At 36.6% G+C, this 14,209-nt stretch overlaps 1 protein-coding gene across 1 annotated transcript; it reads right to left on the bottom strand.

Annotated features, from left to right (window-relative positions):
• Positions 1 to 12,328: 12,328 nt before the first annotated feature.
• On the bottom strand, positions 12,329 to 13,255 carry LOC101413123 (olfactory receptor 4K15-like). Its single transcript, XM_012521280.1, has one exon. It carries the CDS (start codon positions 13,253 to 13,255, stop codon positions 12,329 to 12,331), a length of 927 nt encoding a protein of 308 aa, XP_012376734.1.
• Positions 13,256 to 14,209: the final 954 nt, after the last annotated feature.

Below are 14,209 nucleotides of genomic sequence, written 5' to 3'. Positions count from 1 at the left end.
TCAGGGAGAAGAGAAAGTCCTTTGTCCTTCTAATCTGCCATCTTCCTGGTAGTCTCACTCTGTGTCTAGATTTTTTTTTTTAATTCTGTATTTTAGAGAGGAATCAATAGACATTGCAAAATGGTGACATTATGAAAGAGAAAACATAATTGCCATTAAATCATCCCACTTTTTCTTCCACATACTCTATTTTTAAAGGATAACTCAGCCTTACAGTATGGCTTTCGCTTTCAAACACTGGAAGTCAGAAGATGAAGAAGTTGTCTTGGGTTTTTGACATACTTATTGTGAATGTGGTCAACTCTCTTAATTTGTATGACTTGGTTTCCTAATGGATAAAACAGGAATTAGACAAAATAACATTAAGAACTATCAAATTTAACAACTATTAAATTTCAGTGTGATAAGAATGCTCTTCTTTTACAAAGTGCTAAGAATGTGGTGATACACAGAAAATTTATAACTAATATAACATGAATGATAGTTAACAGTAATATAATATTTTGCAGCAATGGCAAGAAGATATTATTTCAACTATGGGACAAAATGGGGGTACAACGGGGCATGGGATTTTTCCTTTTGGAGTAATGAAATGTTCTAAAATTGACTGAGGCAATAACAGCACACCTCTGTGATGAAAATGAGAGCTACTGAGCATGAACTTTAAAATGGATTGTACAAAGCATCGGTCTGTCTAACAGAGACTTGAGTGGTGTATGATGGACTGTGTTTAACAAGACAAATATGAGAATGTTTTCTCTTGAATGATCACAAATATATAATACTAATTTAAGCTATTAGTAATTGGGTGGGCTGGGGGAAAATATACCAAATGTAAAGTATGGGTCATATTTCATAGTAATTTTTTTTCATAGTAATATTTTGACAATGTTCTTTCATTGTTTGTAACAAATATTTCACAACAATGAACCATGTTGGTGATGGAGAGATGTGTGGGAACCTATACGATTATATGCATGATTGTTTTGTAAATTCACAATTTTTACTATATACCTATTATTTATGTTCAGGTATGAATGATATACTTCAATAAAATATTATTTTTTTAAAATTTATGTGAAAATATAGACTTTTTTGAGAATTCAAAGGAATATTCCTATAATTTTTGAGAGCATTGAAAAATGTGAATTCTCTATTATGTTTTATTGGATGGCATAGATTAGAAGCAATGGCATAGATAGGCATGGAAATATATAGAGCAAAGGCAAATAATTAGCAGTGTTGGTGAAAATAAATATGGAGCAATATTTGTTTCTGCCTGTGGTCACTGAAACACTAACTTTGAGTGGCAATTGTGAACTTCTTTAATACACTGACAAAGGAACACTAATCGTGGACACAGGGTTTACTATTTGTATCATGGTTAAGGGAAAATACAAGTCCATTTTGTTTCTGAGTTCGGAAGTGTTTGACAAACCAATCATTATTTGATCTCTTAGCATGGATAGTTTGTAGTGAGAATTTGGACTGCAAGAAATACCATTCTTGTATCCAAAACAAATCATCTCAATGCATTTATTTCCTTACATCAGATATAAATAATATGAATAGCAAGGGTTATAAATACACGTCTGTAAGCATATAAAGGCATGTGAAACTGGGATCTGTAACAGCTTTATTTTGCAACCTAAAAATTGGGAGAATCGTACAACAGTATCCTTGTCTATAAAATTTGCAGTACCTGCTTCTAATTTGTAATATCAAAAGCAATGACTAGAGGAGAAGTAGCAAGATGTCAGTTTAAGGGGGCATTCACCAGCTCTCTCGCAAAAACGAAAACGGCTGAAAAGTGGCAAGATCCTGCCTGAGTGAGCTGTTTTGGGAACCTACAGAGCAGGAGGCTTCAGGGCATTGATGTGGAGAGAACTGGACAAAGAAAAAGCCAAAAACTCCAGTGGCTGGAAACCGAAACCACTGGCAGGTAAGCCCCACCCTCAAAGCAAAAAGCCGCTCTGAACCGCCTGACTCCCACCACCCTCCAAGCAGGTGGGAGTGTTCTCCCGGAGTAAGAAGGTTCTTGAGAAAGGTGGAGAGGGGTGTCCTCTCTGTGGGTTTGGTTACCTGGACCCCCTTTGAACTTTAGGGAGCATGCCACCTGGCAAAAGATGGCCCCAGAAAGAGGGGAGTGGCAAATCAGCTTAAGCAGCCTGATTTACTTAGCTGACTTTGCAGAGAGGAACTTGGGCTGGGAGAAGCAGTCAGGCAATTGACTGGTCTGGTACTGAAAAGTATCAATACTCCAACTCCCCTAAGGAAGGCAGGGAGTATATACTGCTTAATAACCTTCCAAGGGCCTATTTAGAGTCCCCTGGGAGGAGGGGGGGAGGTATGGAAGAGGGTTGAGAGTTTTTCTCTGCAGTGTGTTCAGATACCAGGGTCCCATTTGAATTTCAGAAAGGGACCTCAACCTGACCAGGAGGAATGAGGGGGGATCCAATAACACAGGCTGTCATGTTCTACTGCCCTGGGGAAAAAAGCAATAATAGGAAGGGGGCAGGGACAGACAGGCTCCTAATCAGCAGGAATCTATCTAACTGCAAGGAGTCAAACCTGCCCTAGAGAAAGTGACTAGATAGTTCGCTAGCTAACAGACCCAATGAGGAAATTTTGCTCAATGGAGGAATCTATGCTTTGAATATACATGTACGAGGTGCCTAGTTTGATTCCTGGCTCTACTAAGAGTAGTGATCCTTTGGATTTTCAAACACCCAGCTGATACTTTAGGACAGGGAACACATAGACCTCATTTTTGTATTAGCTTCTCTTGGGGTTTTTATTTTTCTTTAAAAAAAGGTTCCTTTTAAAAATTTAACTTAGTTTACTTGCTAAAACCTAATTCAAAATCTCCAGAGGGCAGGCTGCCGGGTAATTGACTGATATGAAACCTGCAGCCTGAGAAGCTCCTCGAGGCCTAAGAGGAAGAATTGCTTTTCCTAAATTTTTGTTTGATTGCTTGCTTGAGTGTTTTTTGTTCCTTTTTTCCTCCCTTTTTCTCTCCATCCTGCCATTTTTGTTTTTTTTCAATTAGGTGATGCTGGCTTATTTGCTGTGTTTCCCCCTTCCTTTGTTTTACTTTTTTTTTTTTTTTTGTATACCAATTTTGTCTACCTATGCTATTTCTTTTTCTTTTTCTTCTGCCTGTCTTCTGCTTTCTGGTTTTGTTGTTACAGTCACCTCTCTCTGTTTAGTCTTCAATTTTTCTTGCTTTTATTTGTCTCCTCTATTCTCTGTTTTCTTTCCTTTTTTAACTTCTTTCTTATTGTCTTTTCTCTTTCCCTCTCTTCTTATCCTTCTGGCCTTTTTATTCATTCTAGATATTTTCTTTATTCATTTATTCTTTTTCATTTCATTGTTTGTACCCCACTTTATTACTCTTATTCCTATGCAGTTTTTACATGAGTTTATTATTCATATTCCTAGGTCTTATATGGTTCCTCTTCTACCTTTTAATATTAACTTGGCTATTATTCTTTTCCTCTTCTTACCTCTTTGCCTTTCTCTGGCCCTAATCTTTTTCTTTCATGGGAACATAGACAACAGAAAGGAAATAGAATAAGAGGAACAAAGTATCAAAGAGAAAACTTAAAACACACACAAAAACAGCAACTAAATAAAACCCTAGAGCAGAGAGAGAAACTAATCAACTGAATAAACCCATCAAGATAAAGAGATGCTTAACCACCAACAAAAATTTATAAACCTTACTAAGAAACAGGAAGACATGGCCCAGTCCAATGAAAAAACTAAAACCCAGGAGGAGATGCAGAACATGGGACAACTAATCAGAGCTGTCCAAACAAATATCATGAGCCAACTTAATGAGGTGAAGGAAGAGATTAAGGATATTAAGAAGACCCTGGAAGAACATACTGAAGAAATTGTAAACATACATAAAAAGATAACAGATATGATAGGGATGAAAGGCACAATGCAAGAAATCAAAAATACACTAGAAGCACAAAACAGCAAATTTGAACAGGCAGAGGAAATAATTAGCAATGTGGAAGACAGTACATCTGTTATTAAACAAATAGTAGAACAGATAGATTTTTTAAAAATAGAAAAAATTCAGCAGGTACTTAGGGATCTGAATGACAACACAAAATGCATAAACATACATATTATAGGCATCCCAGAGGGAGAAGAGAAGGGAAAGGGGACAGGAGTGTTGGAGGAAATAATAGCTAAAAACTTCCCAAACCTATTGAAGGAGATGAATGCATATGTCCAGGAAGCACAGTACACCCCAAACAGTATAAATCCCAATAGGCCTTCTCCAAAACATATACTTGTTAAATTATCCAATGCTCAAGACAAAGAAAGAATATTGAAAACAGCTAGAGAAAAGAGAACCATCACATACAAGGGAAGTTCAATACAATTCAGTGCTTACTTTGCCTCTGAAACCACGGAGGCAAGAAGGCAGTGGTATGAAATAGTTAAGGTGCTAAAAGAAAAAACTTCCTGCCAAAATGATGGAGAGTTAAAAATATTCACAGATAAACAGAAATTAAGAGAGAATACCAATAAAAAACCTGTCCTTCAAGAAATACTAAAGGGAGTGCTGCAGGTTGAAAGAAAAAAAAAAACAGGAGAGAGAATTGGAGGAGAGTGTAAGAAAAAAAATTTTAAATAAAGAAATAAAAACAACATATGGCATATATAAACCCAAAGAAAATATGGCTAATGTAAGTCATTCCTTAACAGTAAAAACACTGAATTTAGTGGTTTAATCTCATCAGTCAAGAGACACAGATTGGCAGAATGGATAAGGAATATAACCCATCTGTATGCTGTCTACAAGAAACCCACCTTAGACCAAGAGATTAAAGGAGGCTGAAAGTGAATGCCTGGGAAACAATTTTACAAGCAAAAAACAATGAAAAAAGAGTGGGAGTAGCTATATCAATATTGGGCAAAACAGACTTTAAATGGAAAACTATTTTAAGAGACAAAGACAGACATTATATATTAGTAAAAGGGATATTCTTTCAAGAAGAAAGAACAATCCTAAATATTTATGAACCAAACCAGGGTGCCTCAAAAGACATGAGGCAAACACTGGAAAAACTAAATAGAGAAATAGATGACTCTACAATTAGAGTGGGGGACTTTAATACACCATTATCACCATTAGACAGAACATCTCAATGGAAAAATCAATAAAGAAAAAAATATTCAATAATACATTAGAAGATCTGGACAAAATAGACATATACAGAACACTACACCCAAAAATAGTGGAATAAACTTTCTTCTCAAGTGCACATTAATTTCTCTTCAAGATAGACTACATTCTAGGCCACAGAACAACTCTCAATGAATTCAGAAAGATTGAATTATACAAAGTAATTTCTCTGGCCACAATAGAATGAAACTGGAAATCAGTATGGTCAATGAGCCAGACTAGACACAAATATATGGAAGATAAATGACACACTTTTATACAAACAGTGGGTCAAGGAGGAAATTACAAAAGAAATCAGTAACTACATTGAAATGGAAGGAAAATGACAACACAGCATATCAACCTATGGAATGCACCAAAAGCTGTACTGAGAGGAAAATTCATAGCCATAAATGCATATATCAGAAAAAGAATAAAGAGCTAAAATTTAAGAACTAACTGCACACCTAGAAGAATTAGAAAAAAAAACAACAAACTAACACCATAGGAAGTATAAAGAAGGAAATAAGAAACATTAGATCAGACCTAAATGAAATTGAAAATAAGAAAATGCTAGAAAAATAAATAAAACCAAAAGCTGGTTCTTTGAGAAGATCAATAAAATTGACAAACTCTTAGCTATACTAACAAACAAAAACAGAGAAAAGATGCAAATACACAAAATAGAAAATGAGGAAGGGGATATCACTACTGACCCCACAGAAATAAAAAGTATCAAAAGAGGATATGTTGGAAAATTATGTGGCAACAAGAACGATAATTTAGGAAATAGAAAATTCCTAGAAACACACAAGCAGCCTACATTGAAGAAAGAAGAAATTGGTGAATTCAACAGACCAATCACAAGTAATGGGATTGAATTAGTCATCATAAATCTCCCAGCAAAGAAGAGCCCAGGACCAGACAGCTTCATAGGTGAATTCTACCAAACATTCCAGAAAGAACTAACACAAATCTTATTTAAATTCTTCCAAAAAATAGAAGTAGAAGGGACATTGCTTAACTCATTCTATAATGCCAACATTACCCTAATACCAAAGCCAAAGATACCAGCCAAAGAAAATTACAGACTAACTTCTTCAATGAGCCTAGAAGCTAAAATCCTCAAAAAAATACTTGCTAATCATATTCAACAATACATCAAATGAATTATAAACCATGACCAAGTGGGTTTCATCTCTGGTATACAAGGATCATTCAACATAAGAAAATCAATCAATGTAATACACCACAGAAAGAGATCAAAAGAAAAAAATTACATGATCATTTCTATAGATGCAGAAAAAGCATTCGATAAAATACAGCACCCTTTCCTGCTAAAAACACTGCAAAGGATAGGAATAGAAGAAAACTTACTCAACATGATGAAAGGTATATATGAACAGCCTACAGAAAACATCATATACAATGATGACATCTTAGAAGCTTTCCCTCTAAGATCAAGAACAAAGCAAAGATGCCCACTATCACCACTCATATTTAACATTGTGTTAGAAGTACTTGCTCAAGGACTTAGGCAAGAAAAAGATATAAAAGTCATCCAAATTAGAGAGGAAGAAAGTAAAAAGTTCACTATCTGCAGATGATATGAGCTTATACTTAGAAAGCCCTGAGAAATCTACAACCAAGTTTCTAGAGCTTATAAGTGACAGTAAATTTGCAGGTTATAAGATCAATGCACAAAAATCAGTAGCATTTCTATACACCAATAATGAGCAATCTGAGGAGTAAAACAAGAAAAGCTTCCCATTTACAATAGCAACAAAAAAGTCGAATGCCTAGGAATAAATTTAACTGAAGATATAAATGACTTATACACACAAAACTACACAACACTGTTAAAGGAAATCAAAGGAGACTTAAATAAATGGAAAAATATTCCCTGTTCATGGATAGGAAGACTAAACATCCTTAAGATGTCTATCCTATCCAAACTGATCTATTGATTTAAAGCAATCCCAATAATAATCAAGTATTTTTTACCAAATTGGAAAAACTAACTATGAAATTTACTTGGAAGGACAAGAGTCCCTGAATAGCCAAAGACATATCAAAAAAGAAAAATGAAATTGGAGAAATCACACCACCAGACTTTAAAACATACTACAAAGCTACAGAGGTCAAAATTGCATGATATTGAAACAAGGAAAGACATACCAACCAAAGGAACTGAATTGAGAGTTCTCAAGTAGTTCCTTGCATATTCAGTCATCTGATATTCAACAAGGCCACCAAGCCCACTCAACTGGGAGAAAATGGCCTATTCAACAAATGATGCTTGAGAAATGGATATCTATATCCAAAAGAATGAAAGAGGAACACAATCTCACACCTTATATAAAAATCTACTCAGGATGGATCAAAGATCTAAATATAAGAGCCAAGACCATAAAGGTATTGGAAGATAATGTAAGGAAGCATCTACAGGACTTTGTAATAGAAACTTGTTTCATGAACTTAACATCCAAAGCACAAGCAGCAAAAGAAAAAATAGATAAATGAGACCTCAAAATTAAAAACTTTTACACTTCAAAGGAATTTGTCAGGAAAGTGAAAAGACAACTTACCCAATGGCAGAAAATGTTTGGGAACCATATATCTGATAGGAGTCCAATATCCAGCATATATAAAGAAATCCTACACCTTGAAAATAAAAACATGAACAACCCATTTTAAAAATGGGCAAGTGTTTTGAAGAAACATTTCCCCAAAGAAGAAATACAAAAATGGCTAAAATGCACATGAAAAGATGCTCAACATTACTAGCTATTAGGAAAATGGAAATCAAAACTACAATGAGATATCATCTTACACCCATTAGACTGGTGGCCATTAAAAAAAGAGGACTACATGTGTTGGAGAGGATGTGGAGGAATGGAACCCTCATCCACTGCTGGTGGGAATGTAGAATGATCCAGCCATTGCAGAGGACTGTTTGGCAGTTCTTCAATAAACTAAATATAGCTCTGTATATATCCACTGCTGGATATATACACAGAAGAATTGAAAGCAAGGACATGAACAGATACATTAATACCAATATTCATAGTGGCATTATTCTCTATTGCCAAAAGTTGGAATCAATCCAAATGCCCATCAACAGATGAATGGAAAAACAAAATGTGGCATATACATAAAATGGAATATTGTTCAGCAATAAGAGGGAAAAACAATACTAACATATAGGATAACAGGGATAAATCTTGAGGACCTTATGCTGAGTGAAACAAGCCAGGCATTGAAGGAAAAATATTACATGGCCTCACTGATATAAATTAAGCAAAATAGAGTGGACTCAGCAAGCCAGAGTCTGAAAGATAGGTTTATCAGAAATACAAAAGAAGAAGGAGGTTGGGAGCCAACACCCATACAGGCAAATCTATAATAAGGTGGAAGTGAGTAATTGTGCAATGAAGGGATATGACAGGGGTGTAGTTATAATATTGGGTTGGACACTGCAGGCTTGACAGGACATAGGGTGGGAAGGGTGGTTTGGACTGTGCATGGAAATGGGAAGAGGGTTGGGGAGGGAGTAAGTGAACTTTGGGGATTGGTGGGTATGAGGTTGAAACTACAATGTTGGGAAAGCTCTTGTGGCAATATGGCAAAGGTTACTGGTTTAGGGTATTGGATGGGGGGGGGCATTCATGACAGGGTGCACCTGAGACAGGCTTCTAGCGAGTGTGTGAGTGATCATTTTGTCATAGTATGTGGTATCAATGAGTGGAGACCACATCATGAGCAGCAAGCAGTTGGGCTCCCATCCTGGGGAAGCCCATTATGTTCTCAAAGAAAGGGGTGGATGTCTCCCCAGAGCACAGGCAGTTCCTGATATAGGAGGGCATACCAGTTTGTCAAGCCCTCAGTGTTGTTGCAAGTAACTATGAATATTGTCCTTCAAGGAGTGAAGCCTGGTAGTCTAGTCATCGTGGGCCCAGAGGGAAGAGGGAGGGAGGAATAGTATAGATGGAAAAGGGGGTACTTAGGGGGTAATGGAAGTGTTGTTCATGATCTTGCAATGAGGAATACAGGCCATGCTGAATTTCATCAAAAATTTATAAAAGTGTAAGGTCTAGAGTGTAGACCATAATGTAAGCCATTGACCATGATTAGTGGCTATGTTTCAATATTTGTACATCAGTTGTAACAAATGCACCATACACATATAAAGAGATTACTGATAAAGGCAGGAGGAAAAGAGGGAGGACATTGGGTATATGGGCATCCCCTGTGTTCCGTATGTGATTTTACTGTGACCTAAAACTTCTTTGAAGACAAAATGAAAAAAGTAAGACACTGAGAAAGAAATGGAAGAAAACTTATTGTATATATAGGGCAACAGATATTACAGTGATGAAAGGCAAAATGTCAAAAATTAATTTTTAATATTTTTCATTTTTTAATATCCCAATTTATAAATTTTATTTTAGTTTTAGTTTTTCTAAATTGATAATGTATTTTACTTCTTATGTTTAAGCCTATCGTTATTATTTCATTTTCCTATTAATTGTATTTGGCAATATTCTTGGCTTCATTTTTGAAGGAGTTTTGGATCACAGAAGGGTTACAACTGGCAGGGTAGGATCGTTGGTGTGAGGTGTCACTGATGCGGGATACATGGTAGGAAGTTCACCTGGGCATGTATATAAGGTATATAAATGTGTTCACATGTTCATGGGTCATTATCACAGTGGGTGGAGATTCACACAATAACCAAAAGAATATTGAATTCCCATCATCCTGGGGAGCTCTGCCACATTCTATAATGGAATAGCAACAATTCCCCAAGTGCAGGGGCAATGACTAGTGAAGAAAGATGGCCCATTGATAGGCCTTTGATATTGATGACTATGCTTATGAATCTTTACTCTTGAAATTGCAACTTAGCCTAGTGCTGTGGGATGCCTAAGAGATACCTTTTGAGAGCTTACATGTTGCTCAAATGTGGCCTCTCTCTAAGACAAACTCAGCATATAAATGCATTACCTTCCCACTCCCCCACCCCCCTCCCCCCCCCCCGCCAGCATGGGACATGAGTCCCTGGGATAAATCTCCCTGGCACTGAGGGATTACTACCAAACACCAACTAGCAATACAACTGAAAAAAAGACCTTGAATAAAAGTGGGAAATGGTAAAGCCAAATGAGTTTATTTGGCTTAGAGACTTCAAAGGGAGTCGGGAGGTCATCCCAGAGGTAACGTTTATGCAGGTCTCAGCAGGATCTCATAGAATGTCAAAGAGATACTACCCCAAATAGTGGGGCTCCTTAGGGCTCTGGAGATACCCAGTCCTACGATCATGGCAGATAGCTTTGGAGTTTGGTGTCTTGTCAGTACTGGGAACCTTCTTTGGTGTTTGTGCTACCAAGTGTAACAGACTTGAACTCAGTTGTGACTTCTCTACACACATGTCTTCTGTCCCTTCTATTTGAATCTATAGTTGATGCTGGAGTTAGTAGGTGTATGTCCAAGATACTTGAATATTTGGACTGTCCATTTGCCATCTGGGCCCTGAGCCTTAGTGCAGTTGCAACACTTATTCTCCAGTTCAGTGGACTCACCAGGGATAACTTACAAAGACGTGAGGATGGACTACAACCATATCAAGGAAACGAGAGAGTCTACAACTACAAGCAACAGAGTCCCATCTATCAGTCACATGGGATCAAGGCCCCCTTTCCATTAGAGGTGGAGTGGGCATCACCATCCCAGAATCCTCAGGATTGGGGAATAAAATATGGACTTACTGGTATTCTATTATAGACTTATTGTGATTCTAGCAATGCAAGAAATATATCATTGATGTGGAGACAATGGCCACTGGAGGTTCAGTGGGTAGAGAAAGGAAAAAACAGGGTAATATGGGAGCATTTTCAGGACTTCGGAATTATCCTGAATGACATTGCAATGATAGGTACAGGCCATTATATATCCTGCCATAACCTGAAGAATTCAAAGAAAGAGTGTAAACTACAATATAAATTATAATCCATGCTTAGTGGCAATGCTCCAAATGTGTTTATCATCATTTGCAATGGATGTACCACATTAATAAAAGAAGTTGTTTATTTGGGGAAGGGTGAGAAGTGTGGGGTGTGGAGCATATGGGAATTCCTTATCTTTTTGTGTGTAACATTTTGTGTAATCTAAGTATCTTTTAAAAAATAAAAAATATATTTTAAAAAAATGACAAAATATCATAAGTTAAATACTATTTGGATACTTTTAAAACATGATTTAAATATCTCACATTAGTATTTTGCACATTTTTAAAATTTTGCTTTGAGCAAAAGCATTAAATTGATAGATACATTAATTTTTATAGGAAAAGGAAGACTTACATTCAAAAATAACTTTAGTCTCAATCAAATAAGAACAATTTCATAGACAAAGATAAGAAGTCCCATCTCCTGTGTCTAAGGTAGTTTGCTTCAGTTACAAAAAATAGTGTTCTAGGTTTTGACAAAATGTATAATGGCCTGTATCCAGCATTTCACACTCATACAAAACAGTTCCAATGCCCTAAAAATGCCCTATGTTCCATCTATTCTCCTGTCGCCCTCCTCTCAGAACCTATGGTAACCATTATGTTTCAATTTTTAAAGAATAAGTTTCATAGTTACTTGCATTGATACTGAGGGCTTGACATATTGGTCTGCTTTCTTTTACTAGGCACTGCCTATGTTCTCTAGAGATTCTTGGCCCTCAAATTGAGAACACAGCAGGACTCCCCGGCATGGGAGTTTAATATTTTCTTGTTTATTGGGTGGGTCTCCACCCACTGAGACAACCCCCTATAACAAGATGAACATTTTCATATTCTATACAAGCCTGCCCCAGATGCACCTTATCCTTCTTCAATTGTAACAAATGTACCACACTAATAAAAGGTGTTGCTAGTTGGGAAAATTATGGGAGGGGGAATTGATGGGTATATGAGAATCCCCTATTTTCAATGAAACATTTATGTAATGTAAAATTCTTTAAAAAATAAGAAAATTTTTGAAAAAGAGTGTGTTCTATGATATTTCAAATATAACACTAATCCATAAAGGAAGATAAACTAACCTGACTTTTATTATGGGCTGTTATGTATCACAAAGGAAAGCTGGGATACAATCAAGAACTGACTTGTCGACTCTTCAGTTTTCGCATTGCTGATAGTACTTCCTTATTTCTTAATGCATAGATCAAGGGGTTTAAGAGAGGGGTGAAAATAGTATAGAATACTGAGAGCACCTTATCTGCTGGAAAGTTGCCAAAAGGCCAGCCATAGATGAAAATGCAGGGCCCAAAGAAGAGGGTCACCACAATGACGTGGGCAGTCAGGGTGGCCCGTGCCTTGGCCATGCCCGCTGAGGAACGACGTCGCACGGTGACCAGGATGACCACGTAGGAGATCAGCAAGAGCACAAAGGAGCTCACAGCCATTAGACCACTGTCTGAAACCATCAGAATCTGGAGGACATATGTATCAGTGCAGGCAAGTCTGATAACTAAGGGAAGATCACAGAAAAAGCTGTCCACTTTATTGGGGCCACAGAATGGAAGGTTTACTGTGAAGACCAGCTGACTTACCGAGTGCAGAACCCCAATGGCCCAGCAGCCCACCACGAGGCCTGTGCACTTGCGCACGCTCATGATGGCTGCGTAGTGCAGGGGTCGACATATGGCCACATACCTATCATAGGCCATGGCCACAAGGAGCATCATTTCTCCACCACCAAAGACGTGCTGAAAGAATGTCTGTGCCATGCAGCCCTCAAAAGAGATGGTTTTACGTTCCACGAGGAAGTCAACAATCATTTTGGGGGTAGCAAAGCTGGACAGACACACATCAATGAAGGAGAGGTTACTGAGCAGGAAGTACATGGGTGTGTGTAATGCAGGTTCAGAGATGATCGTGAGTACAAGCAGGAGGTTCCCCAGCAAAATGGATAAATAGAAAAATGTAAAAAGTGCAAAATAGAAATGTTGAAGCTCTTGAGAACCTGAAAGACCATGCAATACAAATTCTGTCACTCTTGTGTTATTTCCTTGGTCCATGATTTCCAAATTCTGAGACCAGTTCAGAAATTCTCCTGAAAAGTAAAATGGAAATGGAAATAATATCCTAGGCTGTGAGACTAAATGATGAAAAACAAGCCACTTATCAAATTCCACTCAATATATTTATGTATTTTATTTTCTCTTAAGCACACAAAAATAAGTTGCATGCAATTATTTCATTTGCAGTTATCTGTATCCTTGGGCTTCATATTTATCTTACAGCATGACCACTATATTCTAAAAATACAATTGTATACCTATTCTCCACCATTTTAAAATCCCTAATAAAAAGGACTGTTAAATTCAATAGTAAGAATGACAAATTTTTAATTCTATTTTAATTACTATTTTTGTGATCTTAGAAAATTAAACTCCCTCTGGTTCCATTTTTGCATCTCTAAATTGGGGGAGATAATGGTATATGCTTGATATGATTGTTGTAAAGTTAGAAGAATTATAAAATGTGAAATACGTCAAGAATTGCCTGGCCAGTTCTTGGAGTACAATGTATGTTCTGTCTTATGCTTTTTTTCCTCCTAACATGAAAATATTTACATTTTCAAATTAATATGATTTACAAATATCATTGGACTCATCATACTTAACACTGATATTACAGTGATATATATCACTGCACAGAAAGTACATATTGTTTATAGCATCTTCCAACAATATACCATAAAAATTGTTACATTTTATTATAGGGATGTTTTCAGTTTTTCCTATTAGCAGTTTTATGATACACTAAATTTTAGGTAAAACTTTTTCGTGAATAAAATTATTTAATATACATCATTATAGTCAGTACTTCAGAAAAGTTTGATTCATTGCATTAAATCTCATCTCTCTGAAATGATGCATGAGAATGCACGTTCTTCATTTCAGACTTGCTTAACAAGACAGTTTGCTATTTTTTTTAACTTTGCTTATTTGCTACCTAAAATCACATTT

This window comes from Dasypus novemcinctus, chromosome 3 (genome assembly GCF_030445035.2).
Source record: "Dasypus novemcinctus isolate mDasNov1 chromosome 3, mDasNov1.1.hap2, whole genome shotgun sequence".
Taxonomy (NCBI): Eukaryota; Metazoa; Chordata; class Mammalia; order Cingulata; family Dasypodidae; genus Dasypus; species Dasypus novemcinctus.
Note: the sequence above shows the minus strand (reverse complement) of the source record. Positions and strands in the feature narration are given on the sequence as shown.

Excerpts from the sequence above, each read along its gene's own strand:
- LOC101413123 (XM_012521280.1), bottom strand. The coding sequence starts at position 13,255 with ATGGACCAAGGAAATAACACAAGAGTGACAGAATTTGTATTGCATGGT.